The sequence below is a fragment of the Aspergillus thermomutatus genome (assembly GCF_002237265.1).
Source record: "Aspergillus thermomutatus strain HMR AF 39 chromosome Unknown NODE_23, whole genome shotgun sequence".
NCBI classification, from domain to species: Eukaryota; Fungi; Ascomycota; class Eurotiomycetes; order Eurotiales; family Aspergillaceae; genus Aspergillus; species Aspergillus thermomutatus.
The window spans coordinates 114,439-128,647 of record NW_020798071.1 but is presented as its reverse complement, the minus strand read 5'-3'; the positions used below and the strand labels follow the sequence as shown (position 1 = coordinate 128,647).

General features: G+C 52.0%; 4 protein-coding genes across 4 annotated transcripts; 2 read left to right on the top strand and 2 right to left on the bottom strand.

Moving 5' to 3' along the window:
- Positions 1-3,290: 3,290 nt before the first annotated feature.
- Positions 3,291-5,086, top strand: veA (sexual development activator VeA; the record flags this gene model as incomplete). Its single annotated transcript, XM_026762384.1, has 2 exons — positions 3,291-3,441; positions 3,510-5,086. 2 exons carry the CDS (start codon positions 3,291-3,293, stop codon positions 5,084-5,086), a joined length of 1,728 nt encoding a protein of 575 aa, XP_026617450.1.
- A 1,204-nt stretch (positions 5,087-6,290) lies between these two features.
- Positions 6,291-8,312, top strand: CDV56_108690 (putative nuclear RNA binding protein; the record flags this gene model as incomplete). The annotated part of the gene is made up of 1 exon (XM_026762309.1): positions 6,291-8,312. The coding sequence occupies one exon, from the start codon at positions 6,291-6,293 to the stop codon at positions 8,310-8,312; it is 2,022 nt and encodes a 673-aa protein (XP_026617449.1).
- A 444-nt stretch (positions 8,313-8,756) lies between these two features.
- Positions 8,757-11,028, bottom strand: CDV56_108630 (uncharacterized protein; the record flags this gene model as incomplete). The annotated part of the gene is made up of 2 exons (XM_026762249.1): positions 8,757-9,116; positions 9,181-11,028. The coding sequence occupies 2 exons, from the start codon at positions 11,026-11,028 to the stop codon at positions 8,757-8,759; spliced, it is 2,208 nt and encodes a 735-aa protein (XP_026617448.1).
- A 1,565-nt stretch (positions 11,029-12,593) lies between these two features.
- CDV56_108579 (aromatic alcohol reductase) lies at positions 12,594-13,558 on the bottom strand (the record flags this gene model as incomplete). Its single annotated transcript, XM_026762198.1, has 3 exons — positions 12,594-12,854; positions 12,928-13,464; positions 13,532-13,558. The coding sequence occupies 3 exons, from the start codon at positions 13,556-13,558 to the stop codon at positions 12,594-12,596; spliced, it is 825 nt and encodes a 274-aa protein (XP_026617447.1).
- Between the last annotated feature and the right edge of the window lie 651 nt (positions 13,559-14,209).

Below are 14,209 nucleotides of genomic sequence, written 5' to 3'. Positions count from 1 at the left end.
TTGCCTCTGCTGAAGTGCGGACTGCTGAGTGCCTGAGTGCCTGAGTCTGTGAGCATTGGAAGACTGCCATTTGCTCCACCGTTATCGTGTGTCACCGTCCAACGGAGTACGCCGAAACTGAAATCAGAATTGGTTAAGTACCTAGTAGGTTGTCGACAATAGGTCCCCCTTGATTTGAATGACGACCAGAGAGCGAATCATATTGTATAACTCGAGAATCTCGGATCGTGTTGAAATGAATGAAGGGAATGGTGCGCGAGGCTTGCCGAATCATGGGCTGAGTTTCTTTGAATTCGGCCGAACTCCTAAGGTAAAGAAAGTGCTTGGTAATTCCTTGGTAAGCTGCCTTCAAGACTAAGGTACTGAACAGCTAGTAGATCTCAATGTCTCCTAGTTCATGAAGATACTGGAGACATGACAATTGAATGCTGCAGAAGAAGAATATTGATCAATACACCGGCTATGGCTAGCACACGTTCCGTGACTGACAGAATGATAGCGATAATTGGAATTCCTATAAAGATCGTTGGGTGTCATCAAGATGGTAACGGTAACACAAGCAAGCCTGAGGCCAAAATGAAGATCTCCCGGACCAATGCCCCAATCCAGACCAATCCGAAGACCAGAAGTCATCTACGACTGCGAAACTCCTAAGGGAAGCTAGTTTCATCCACAGCCATCCAGCCAGTGGACCTAGCACGGTCACAAGCCCTTGGTCCCTTGTTAATTGTGCACGAGGCTCTCCTTGGTTATTGTTCATTTGACAAGGTCACAATGTCACAATGAGGTGATGTTTGGCAATTTCCATGTCTACTTGGATTCTGGAATGAGAAAACTATCGGTAGGTCCTTATCATTATTGATTGGGTCGTCCTCCTTGAGTGATAAAATCATAAAAGAACCAACCAGAGAGAGTGTCCATGGTGGCTTGAGGCGGGCCCGTCTTTCGATTCGGTGCGGACCGTCAGAAGTGGGGTTAGGTTGAAAGTTTCCGTCCGATACCCAGGAAATGGTCATCATGACAGAAGGCGAGAAGCGACATTGGACTTTGGGACTAGTAGTATTACGAAGTTGTCATTACTAAGGTATTATTGCTTGGTCGGATAGACAGAGGATGGCGAGTCTTATCTCCGCTTGATCTTCTGTCGAGGCCCCAGTTGGTTTGTTGATGATACCTAACCTCCATCAAGCATGATTCGTGTAAGACCTAATACCATACAAAACCTGCATAACCAAAATAGACGTGGTCGGACATTAACAATCCAATCACCTCAACACTAACAAAGGTGTGCTGCATAACCCAATTGGAAGTCTTTCCTTCAGCCAAACTGACATGGATATCCCTGCTAGTGTTGATTCCATTTGACCCGTGCTTTCATCCGAAGAGGCGAGGCGACTTTTGGCCTGTGAGCTTGCAGATCCAATCTCACTGTAGGCGGCTGTTCAAACCCCGATCCTGCTCATTTAGGTGAAGACTACCTTAGCCTTTGCAAGTCAATAATTAACATAAACTCATGATGATTTGCAAGAGTCCCTTAGGGGTCAGGATTTGGGAGTTTCAACTTTCAAGATCCTGTAGCTGAATTCATGAAAGAACTCCATGGTTCTTCTCCATGTCTTCACCTCAAGGGTCCTGAACAGATAGCATGCTCCAGAAGGGAGCTAGGTATCATTGAAGTAACATCCCAGATTTGCTCTGTAGACTGTCCCATTATTCTTAAGAATTCACCTCAACCCCTATTAATCAAACCATTCATCCACCCCAACATAACGCTGAACGCCACGGACTTGTCGGCTGAAATCTGCAGGGTGATGATCCTGAGACGCATAGATCACTTAGTTGTCTTTTCAATCCTTTGTTGTCCCGTTCTTCAGGTTTTTGGGAAGAGACAAAGAGTCCGATCCGCTGGACTGGGTTATGTCAGAGCCCAATGGGAAATTAATCCTTGACTTTTGGTCTGCAGTAAACACAGAAGTCACGTGAAAATACGACGACGAAAAACTCTTGTAGGTACCTATCTACTAGTTGCTGTTCAAAAAGCAGTCTGTCACTTATTCGTGCTTTTAGACTCCTTCTCTGTTAGGTGTAGCGCATATTAAATTTGTACGGAGTACTCCATCTAAATTACTTTGCTATCTCCTCCGATCGGCCTCGACTTGCCAGTTGCCAGTTGCCATTGGCCCACAGGCTGCTCATTCGAGTTAACCGCTGCCGCTGCCTTAAACCTAAAGCATGGGGTGGCCTGTCCACGCTCCAATGATCGGTCATTGCTCCTGCCCCTCTTTTCTCCACCAACCCTTTCCAACTTTCCAAGTCTTCCAGGCCTTTACCCAGTATCCACTCCTCCGGCTCAGTATTCTGCATGCTGCATCGGTGACAATACCCATACCTCGACTGTATCAGAGGTACTGTGGTCGAAATGCTCCAGTATTAGGTATACACTGAATCTTCGAGTGGAAGATGAGATTATTACCGACTTGACGATGATTCTCTGCTTATCCTTGATGTCTCACGCTGGTCATCTTCATCACAATTTTTGACAACAAATTGATTGTAATGAGAAGAGTGGGCAACCTTAACAAAGACCGAAGTACTACTCCGTACATAGTACCAAACTTAAGGTCAAGTTACTGATCATCACCTCCACAATTAACCACAACCGGTTAGGAGGGACGACACAGTCCCTGGTAAAGTGTATACTTAGCACCAAAGTAGTCTACACCCAAGTCAACTAACCGCATGGCGGGCTTTTCCCACTCGCTCTCCCCAGTCCAGTCCTCAGCCCCCTCCCGCTCTCTTGAATCTTGATATCTTCTCCATCTTCAACCTATCCAGCTCTGTAGCCTTCTCCCCTTCAACGTCCAGGGCTGCCGCATCTGTTGTCCACCCCCCACTACAACAGGTCCAGCCCTTTCTCTTTTCTCTGCCCTATGTTTCTCTAGATAGTTTCTTCTCTTCAACTCTTCTTCCACTAATCTTTAGCCAACTGACTGGTCAGTCAAAACGTCCGTCAAAGCCATTAAATTCACAACGATTCGAGAAAAGGAGGGAGCTTGCTTGATGCAAATTTCAGGTCCTTGATATTATGACATTGTCGATTGTCGACACAGCGCCTACCCGTCTTACTAGTATCTCTGAATTGAATACGAGTCAGTGCCATTTTTCTCAGCTGTCCCGGGAAAGGCGACATGATACGATCGCCATTGCCAGCGTCTATTTGCGTCGTTTTTTGATTCTCATATATACTGATCTCATCAAGTTCTTGCACTCCGAATTCATCAAGTGTCAAAATGGCGACTACTAGACCTCCTCTAATGCCTCCGGCGAATGAGACGGAGAGCTCCGTCAGCAGAATCACCCGCGAGGGCAAGAAGATTACATACAAGCTTAGTGTGATGCAGCAGCCGGAGCGTGCAAGGGCCTGTGGTGCTGGTGCCAAGTGTACGATCTGCTGCTGTTCACAATTGCTGTCATTGAACGTGGAGCTAATCAATGGTGACATTTCGTAGCCTCTGCCGACCGTCGACCGGTTGATCCTCCACCCGTTGTTGAATTGCGAATCTTCGAGTCTGACCCCAACGATGATCTGCACAAGACCGATATCACCTTCGCTTACAACGCCAACTTCTTTCTGTTCGCGACCTTGGATACGGCTCGTCCCATGGCGCAAGGACGACTCGCAGGACCTCCAACATGCCCGGTCTTGACAGGAGTTCCGGTAGCAGGCGTGGCCTATCTCGACCGTCCACAGCAAGCAGGTTACTTCATCTTTCCCGACCTGTCCGTTCGCCACGAGGGTAGATATCGGTTGAGCTTCCACCTGTACGAAGAGATCAAAGACGTCAAGGATGCGGACAAGGACACGCCAATGCCAGATGTCAACTCGAGCATCAACCTGTCCAAACCCTCGGCGCCCAAGTCATATCTGAATTTCCGCCTCGAAGTCAAGTCGGTCCCGTTCACCGTCTACAGTGCCAAGAAGTTCCCTGGACTGGCCACAAGCACATCCCTCAGCCGCATCATTGCAGAGCAAGGCTGCCGAGTCCGTATTCGACGGGATGTGCGTATGAGACGCCGCGGCGAGAAGCGCACCGACGATTACGACTTCGACGACGAGAGGGTCTTTGGTGCTCGGTCGGACAGATACACCACCCCTGACGTGTACGCGGCGAATTCGGCTGAGCGTGCTCGTTCCACCAGCATCAGTACTACCGCTGATGCCGCCTTCCCATATGGCTCTGATGCGCAAAGACGGCCGTCTGCAAGCGATTACGGATTCCAAGGCGCGCAGCCATACCAACGATCCATCCCAGCAGCTCCCGCAGCTCCCGTTCCAGCTTCCGTCCACACCCCCGCACCTTCGGCACAGACATCTTCATATCAGTCTCACCTTTCGTTCGGAGCGACGCAAAGCCAGTATCCGGCTCCCCAACTGCCGCCAACCCCTCAGTCGGCAACTCCCGCAAACACATATTCTCCACACCCTTCCTATTCTCACTCAAGAAATCCTTCCAACGGCACCGAGTACGACGCCACTCCCTCTGGCTACCCATACCCCCAGCCGCGCCTGCCGGCTGAACGTCCGAGCTATTCCAAGGCAGCCCTACCTCCCCTCCGTCTAGAGCCGCCAAAGGCGCCGAACATGCAGACCTCTACTGATTCTCGCTCCTCCGACGCGAATCTCTACCAACCCCTGACACAACCTCCGGTACCTCGTGCCCCCACTCCTTCAAACCATGTAACCTCGCTCCCACCCTTGAAAATTCTCTCGGGTGAATATTCCCACAACCCGCCGCAGCCCATGAATGGCAACGCGCAGAGCCCGAATCACGACCTTGGTTCCGGGAAGCGTCTGTTGTGGGAAACGAATCATACCCTTTCCAAACGATCGCATGAGGATACCTTCGGTAATGATGAGCGTCCTCTGCACAACGGGATGCGGCCTGATATGGATCAGTACCCTAACATGGCTCGGAAGCAGCCTGATTATGGCCGGCTATCGTTCTACACCGATTCTCGTGATGAGATGGCATACAAACGAGCGAATGGAAGGATGGTCATGAAGATTTCGCCAGCGCTACCCTAACGTGTTCAGAAACTTTTTTCAATTTATAAGACGACTTTTGCGCGAACGTGTTCGCCAGTTGAAGATTATGTTCTTTTCGGATGATTCAACTTCTCTCCATTGTACTCTTGTGTATTCGGCTTGGACGCTGGAAATTTCTTTCTTCTTATCTCCATCAATCCGACTATAGTGGTTGCCGCCATCACATTTTCTTTTGTATATTCTTGCTTCTTGCCTGCTTATCTGAGCTCGTGAGTCTATACCTGCCGACAGTCAAAGCTCGACAATCCTATCGATGAACGCTACTTCTCGTCCTGCTCGTCTTTTGGTTCTTTTCAGCCATTGGTGGATATATTGGCACGGTTTTTTGCTACTTCATTCCTTTATTTCCTGTATTTGCTTCAAAAATCTGCAGCCCGCGTCAGAGCGCCATGCCCTTTTTCAGAACGTGATAGATGTTTGTCCAATACGATCAGATCACAAAACTCAGATACGAGACTTCTATTCGCATAGCATTGGCAATCAGAGACTAGAAATTCAATTGGGATCTGCCTGACTGTGCAAAGAAGAATGTTAACTGGGGTCCATCGACCCATTGGCCTGTTGTCCTGCATAATTGAGTGACTGAACACAGGCAAAGGGAACATGTCAGACCGAGACATTCATTTCTAGCACTCCGTAGTCAAACATACAACAGCTCTGGAGAATTCCCTCCGGACTCGAGGCATTCGAGTCATCACCTTAGTGTCTTGATTTATCTCAAAAACCCGGGGACCCATGAATACTGATGGTCTTTAATCTTTATCTCTGAAGACGCTATTTAATCGAAACCCCCGTCGAGCGTGCTTGGCGCATACTTGTTCAAACACCGAATGTAAACAAGACCATCAACAACAACAACAACAACACATAACAACATAACAACAACACCCCCGCCTTTTAGCCACCAGAGATCTCTTTTCCTTTTCTTCGACTCTTTCTTACGCCAGGTGTATCATTATGATCAGTCTCTATGTTTGCAGTCTCTAACATAAAATCAACCACGAGTATTGCGGGCGGTCAGTCGGCATGACAGCGAGCGAGATCGATGCGGAGGTTTGTTTGTCTTATGAACCCTTTCTTCGTGCTACACATTGCTTGCCCCTCGCGCTCGCCCTCGCGCGTCACTGTTCCACGATGCGGTTCACCCGCCATGGACACTTTTACTCATCGATTTCGTTGCTAGATGTCCTGCGCCCAGGTGCACCTGGAGAGCGACCCCTACGAAGCGGACCGCCAGTTGCAACAAGCCGTCCGCTCGACTTTCAAACGTCCCAACGGCTACTCCTCCCATTCTCGCAAGCACTCGCGCACCTCTGCCGTGGACTCGGACTGGCCGTCGGACTGGCCTTCGGACGAATCTGGCCGCTTCGATGACGCGGAGGAATGTGATCCATACGAGCAACCTACCAACTCGCCGTCCGCGCACTCAACCAAGCGCCGCCGTTCAAACGATTGGCCGCTCCAACCCGGCGAAGAAACGCCCCCACCAAAGGACAAAGGCAATCACTGCTGGCCGTTCAGGAACTCGAGTCACGGCTCACCTCGTCGAAATGGACGGGGCCGCCGGTCTCGCTTCATCGAGGAGCACATGAACGACAGCGTGAGCGAAAAGCCGCCGAGTATCTTCATGCGCGAAGACGCGGGCGCATCCGCGCAGCACGATAGCGGCGCAGGTCAGAGGTCATCTGGTATCTTCCGGTTTGGGAAGGCGATTGCATCGGCGTTCAATCCGTTTGGGGTGTGGGGGAATGTCTCTGATATCTGGCGCGGCTCGCAGTCCGAGCACAGGCCGGAAGTCGATGCCAGGGTGCAGGCGGAGAAGGCGTACGCGGAGCTTAAGAAGGCAGGCTACAAGGGGACTGTCAAGGGAAGCTATATGCAGGACGTGCAGATGAGGGCTCCCGTTGCGGAGCACTCTTGCAGAGCGAGCCAGGCGCAGTGGGACGGCAGCAAGACTATGGGGCGTCACTCGAGGCAGAATTCCGGAGAAGGATACGGGTCTGGAAGCTCGATTCGGAGTTCGTTCCAGGAACTACGCAAGGCCAAGTCGTCGCTAGGCATCCATTATATCAAGCGAGGATCGGAGGACTCGGAGCGTCCCGAAGTGCGCAAATCGCGATCCCGCAAGGAGCTACAGAAGCAAACCAAGCTGCTGAAGCGGGTCAGTGATCTCGAGGGGAAGCTTGAACGCGCGAGGCGCGAGCTGCGCGAGCTGACGGGCGAGGAGGAGGAGCCGGTAAGGACACTCTGCCAGGAGAGACCCTATCATCGACAGTTCGTGCCCGGTGCCCTCCCCACGCTACCTTCGGAGCGATTCTACGAGAATGATGCCACAGCAGTGCCTGATTCACAAGCAGTCGAGCTAGCGCCTCTGTCCGTCACGTCTGGGAATGTCCGACGAGTGGCTGAGAGCCAGGGGAACGGATTGGAGGATGCGAGCGTCGTCGGCAAAACCGCTCGAAGCTCACCAAAAAAAAAGACACCTGCCGTGCCTGTGGAAAGCCCGTCCCTAAAGAGAAAGTCGCCGGATCCAAAGACAGTCCGTGACAAAGTTCATCAAATGACTAAAGATTCTCCTAAGAAGGAGACTCGGTATGAAGAACCCGCCCGTTTTCATGAAACCAATACACCCCGAAAGGCGACAAAAATGGGAAAGAGCGACAGTCCTGGATCTGTTGAGCGAAAGCGGACGCAGGATCAAACCCAGCCAGAAGAGCACGAATACCGAGGAAGAAACCAACCTCAACCCCGTCGACGCTCAAACACCCGCTCCCCCTCCACCCACGGACGAAGATCAACCTCGCGGAGTCGAACGACGCCATGTCTCCGGATGAAGCAAGGACGCTCAGATCTTCGCTCCGCCAGCTCCAGTGCCAGCGAGAATCAGTTGCATGAGCTCGAGAAGCAACCGAACCGCGAGAACGAACCTCCACAGGAGCCTTACCTCGACTATCCGATCCTAGATCTGAAGGAACTGGACGACAGGTCCGGCGCTCCCACTCCAGCATCCACCCCCAGCCGGGGCTACGAGCACGAGCGTATCCCGCCTGTGCCTCCACTCCCGAAAAACCTAGCTGCCACAGCTGCAAAGGTAGATCGACGGCTAGCGAAGGAGATCTGGAAGCGGAGGAACGCACACATGCAGATCTCGGGCCAGACACAACCCATGGAAGAGGACTTTCGATGGCCCGAGGATTTTTTCTGACGGCCTCTAAGATATTGATGTAACGAGATCATGACGATATGACCGACTAACGCAGACGACAGACGACAGTATGCAGCTTGGCGATACTGAGACTTGACAACAAAAAAAAACAAAAAAAAAAAATTGCAAAATGAGAAATGAGAAAATTCTGGTTGACTTGCTCCGAGATCCATCATATCGACTGATGCACATGGTAGACCATGCTCGAGTTGCCTTAGGTTCCAGTTGATGATTCAGGACAAGGAGTTGGTCAATGTCTTTCCTTTGTAAAGGTAGCTGATATTTTGAATATGAATTCTTTCATATGAATTGTCTTTGACTGGGTGTGTAGGCTATGCAAGATGTCAATTAGCAGTAGCTTGATTTTGAAGAGTCTGAAGGCTTGTTTCCCCTCTAGTTATTGAGACCGTGTACAAAACGTCGATTAACAAATATATCTACAAGCTACGGACATCCACTTGCGGGATAATTGCAGCTGCTGCCAACACCACCCCCAGCGATATCCACATTCTCAAAAACGAAATCCCGACACGACCCATCCCCGCAGAGAACGTAGTAGTCGCGGGCAGCCGAAGTCGCCGTGCCGGAGACATTCCGGAAGCTCACGTTCTCGATCAGGACGCCGTTGGAGGGGCTCCCCGTCGGACCCCCATTGAGGTAATCCTGCTGGATGTCGATGCCGTAGATCGAGGCGGCGCGGATGCGGATGTTGGAGTAGGTGATGTTGGCGATGTAGCCGGTGGTGTTGTAGTTGGACTTGATGCGGCAGCCATTTTCCGAGTCGTAGACCGCGGAGTCGGTGAACTATGCGCGTTAGCATAGGCTCTTAATCAGCCTGGCTGGGGGGAGAGAGGGTCCGGAGGGATACCAGGATATTGGTCACGTTGTTGTTACTCTTCCCCCCCACAGACCCGATACTCAGCCCGTGGCCACCGTGGCACTCCAGCTCCGACACGGTCATGTTGTCGCCGCTCGTGATGGCGACGCAGTCGTCCTGGTTGTACACCGCGCTCCGGCGGATCACGATATTGCTCGACGAGCTCACGTCAAACCCGTCCGAGTTATGTGCGGCGGCCAGCGCCCCGCTGCGCGCATTCGGCGCATCGCCGGCGGTGTTGTTCAGCAGCAGGTCCTCGAACAGCAGGTCCGAGCAGCTGGAGATGTAGAACAGGTGGACGGGCCAGTTGCGGATGTTCAGGTTGCGGATGGCCGAGTGGCCGGTGACCTTCTTGACGACGATGAAGTGGTTCGGTTTCGGGACGCCGCCGTTGGAGCCGAGGCCGTCCCAGTAGGCGGGGCCGTTGCCGTCGATGACGGCGCCCGGGTTGGCGGTGATGGTGATGTTGGAGCCGGAGATGGTGATGGGGTCGAAGGAGGAGGAGTTGGTGAAGCCGAAGGTGGTGGTGCCGTCGAAGGTGACGGTTGTGCCGGGAAGAAGGGCGGAGAGGTCGATGGCGGAGCCGCTGGGGGCGGCGATGTTGGAGAGGACGATGTTTGTGCAGGAGGCCACGGCGGAGGGGATCTGGGAGTAGGAGGTGCAGGTGCAGGGGGAGGCTGTTGTCGTTGATACCGTGGTAGCTGCTGAGGTGGTGGGAACAGAGGCCGAGGCAGAAGTCTTGGACTTATCCTTGTTGAGGTCGCTGGGATGCAGATAGTCTGTGTCAACCCACCACTCATCCTCAAAGGTCTCTCCCAGAATCGACCGGACAGAGATCGGCGCAGTCAGCTGCTGGCTGAAGTTGGCGCGCGGCCCCTCCTGCGACACCGAGCCCGGTCCGTAGTTCTCATACTCGGCAAAGGTGACATGGTCCGTGTTCGGGGTGCTCGTGGACCACGTGGACCAGCCAGCAGCGGCGATGTTGTTCCCCAGGTAGGTTTCCTGGAAGACGACACGAGCATAGTCCCGCCACGGACGGCCGAGGTAGCTGATCCCCGCGGGAATGGTGTCGTTGATGGCGGAGACGGTGGACCGGCTGATCACGTACCAGGAAGGGTTGGCGTCGCTGTCGCTGTCGCGGCCGGACGCGGTGATGCAGCCATTGGCAATCGTGCGGATGTCGATGCTCTCGAGCCAGGCCAGCGCCTTCTGCCCGAAGATAAAGTCCACCGCGCCGACGATGAGGGTTTTGGCGTACAGCTGGCGGCCCGTCTCGGCCAGCAGCGTGTCCTGGTATCCGATCAGCTGACAGCCATAGTATGCCTGGCCGTCCGCCTCGGCCGAGACCGCCAGGTTCTGCCCGTTCTTGGGGATGTGGCCGAACGTGTTGACGATGTTGAGGTTGTAGATCTTGGTGTTGGGGTTCCATTGGCGCAGAGTGGCGGTCAGATCGTCGCTGGTGGTGTTGATCAGGGCCAGGTTGTATGTGATGGTGGCCTTGTTGTGCTCGTAGCTTTTGGCGTTGCAGGTGTACCCCTGCACGGTCAGGTTGGACTGGAGGCGGGGAATGTAGACCTGCTCGGTGTAGGTGCCAGGGAAGATGAAAAGTTCTTGGGGATGGGTCGTGGTGGTGTTGAGCGCATTGACACCGGCCTGCACAGTCGCATACGATCCCGGATGAGGGTTCGCGCTGTTGTCCACCACCACTGCTCCTGCGGGGGGCGACACGCGCGCATGCACGCCAGAACAGGTGCCCGAGGTATCGCGCGCCACAGGGTAGCCTGGTAGAGCCTGCGTGACAGCCACGCAGGCAGCCAGGGCGAGAGAAAGACCTAGCATAGTGTGTAAGTAAGGATCGATAGTTCGATACTGGTTGTATGGTTGGATATGGGGCCATTCAGCCCTCTTTATACATAGTTGTGGCTACGCAATCTCCAGACTATATCCCACAGCTAAGCAATTCCATCAATCAGATTCCCCTGCAGAACCCTATCCATGAACTAATGCAGCCACCAGTGTGGGATACATGATTGTTGTGTAATTTGCGGAGAAATCCGGGGAAATCATGGGGAACGATGAATCCACCAATCAGAGTCTACCTTGAGGCCTCCTAAGCTTCGTTTTAGTCTCGGCATTAAAGCTTATGGTATTTGAACAGGGGTATTTGAGGGGGATTTGGACAGGGAGTTTGTTTACTCAGCCTGATGCTGCTTTAGGGTTTTGCAAGTCAGCTGACTCTTCAGTCTCTATCTCTTCGTGCAGTCACTTCGGGCGGTCATATGCCTGTAGTCATCAACCCAGGGATATCAGTCTTATTAAGAGAAGCTGCAATACTTGCGCACCAGGAATGAATACTGGACCCTAGAGCTGCGGTACCTTAGGTATCCGAATCACAAGACTAGCCAAAATACCATTTTTTCACCAGAGTATGAGACATATTGATACTATCAAGAATTCAAGATTCATCCTGTCCGACAAAGTTTATATAATTAACGCCAAAGAAAAACAAGCGAATGAAGCGGCTAACCGAATGAAAGCCTCGGAAGTCAGCAGTTAGATCTGGGGTTGTCTGGTGGCAAACAACGTCATTGATTGCCTACCTCTGGTATACACTTATGACACTGCAGACTATCCTTTACGCTCAATAGATTTTAGGAAACACTAGCCAAATCCTCAATATGAATGAAAACATAAGCCAGTTGCTCACCGCCACATCCAAGGCAATCATCCTCGCAGACCGCGATGACTGGCCTGTCTGGTATAAGGGGGTCCAGCTGGCGTCCATGTGCAAGAACGTCTGGCCCTACATCGACCCTGACTCTGCCGACTCGCCAGCTGTGCCGGATGAGCCCGCCCTTCCAGCTTGCGGAGACTTCCAGATAGGCGCTCTGCGCTATTCGGATCTGGACGAAAAGAACCGGGTTGAATATGATCATGCCTTGCGGATGTATCGGTGGATGAGAGACGATGTACGACGGATTCGGGGCGACGTTGCCTACATCGCTCTTGTTATTGCGACCTCGGTGTCGAAGTACGCCCACGATTTCATTGTGGAGGAGGATGATCCGAGAGAGATGTTGAGGTTGTTGAGGGGGCGGTTTGAACCTGGATTTTAGGTTGTCTATTTGCAGTTTTGCACTGCATGTTTCTGTTTGATTGAGGTGTGTTAGTTGCGATGCAATCCATCAGATCCTTCGAGGAGCCACCTTCTGTGGCCGATTGTGTGCATCTTTTCAAGGATGTTGAATACCGAACCACTACCTAAGATATAGACTTACAACGGACACTCATTATCTAAATATACTCGACATTAAATGGAGAGCTCTTGTATACGACCACTGAAAGAGTGCTAAAAGGCATTTATACAATTCTGCTGATGTATAGTAAAATGTCTAACTTCAACCCTACTCTGTAGACCTAGACACAATCTCCTGCAGTTCCTCCTTGCTAAGCGTTCCCACACCCAGCAAATCATTGCTGAGACGCTCAGCAGGGAAAAGACTGCCGCACCCTTCACCGAAAATAGCTCGCCTGAAAAAACTGAGCACAAATACCCCTGGGTTCGGGCTCGGCTTGGCGAGCTCGGCATAACCATCTTTCTCCAGCTCAGCCGTGTCGATGGACTTCGTGGGCACTTGCTTGCCCGAGAGCTCCAGCAGCTCGTTCTGAGAGACGTCAGTCTCACGGATATACACTGTGCGATTCCTCGTGGCCTCTGAGGTTGTTGATTATGCCAACAACGCCCTTGGCTACTCCCGCGAGCGTCGTCGCGCTGAACTTTCGTTCCCCTTCATCGTATAGCTCTGCTTCTGGGCCCCGCCAGTTAAGCAAGAACTCGACCGTCAGACCCCAGTCGAGGAAGGGGCCATTGATGAGGATGGTGTAGGAGAACTCCCCGTCAGATTCTGCTGCTTTTTCCCGGAGATATTTCTGAATGGCGACCTTGTCCTGGTAGACTGGGAGCTTGGCTGCAGTGGCGTTGGTTGTGTCGGAGCCGAACTCTGAGGGGATGAAGCGCTGGACCTGGGCAGCGACGGCTGCGTCTATCAATCTGAGATGGATCTCCCGGGGGATAGCTCCGAGGGTGTTGACGACTATATTTGAACCTTTGAGGGCTGCTGTCAAGGAGTCCAAGGAGCTGTAGTCGACTGGTACCACGTGGGCTGGGCCGAAGTTGTTGTTGCTTCTGTCACTTTCAGCCCTGGTCAAGACGGTGACCTCAAAGCCGGCGCGGAGCAGGGCTCTGAGTACAACTGGGCCAAGGTTGCCAGTGGCCTGAAAAGGTATGTTAGTGACCCTTGAAGATAGATGTGATAGGCTGGGGAAGCGCCGATGTACTTACTCCAGCAATGGCTACTTTAGGCGACATTTTGGCAGAATGGTATTTGTTAATCGCTTCTGAGGTGAAGATTAAAGGACCGATGAGTTGAGGATCTGTCAGATGAGGCTGCCATTGCACATCTAGATGGCTTTATAACCTTTCAAGTATAGCACCGTAGCATCTCATGAATGATGCATACGCTATCACTATCCTTGGATTTGTCAAACCGTGGCAGATATTGTCATCTTCCGCTTAGTCAATGCACAGGATATCTTGATAAACCAACTGTCTCCGTACGGGAATGACATGCGTAGCCTCTATCATCAATCAAACGATCTTGGATTGGGTAATGTCTCCTGCTATCAAAAACACTGGTAGGCTCCGAGGAATAATTCCGCTCAGAATTACTAATATTTAGTCATGAGAATGGAATATCATTTTTCATCCAGACATGATGCTTGGTAGTGAACCATTGACACAACTGCCAGTGCCAACTTGACGTATTGGAAAGCCTCAATGCAAATGCTCCGTCTTCGGTATGTATTACATGTCATCCGCTTAGACATAGCCAGCATGCTCCATATCCAGACAAGAAGTGGTTTCGATTGGACAAATGCCTTGTTGTTTTGGATCCTTTGCACCATCTAGACTTGGAACCCGGCCCGCAGAAGCCGTCCCAGGGACCCAGTCCGCCCCATA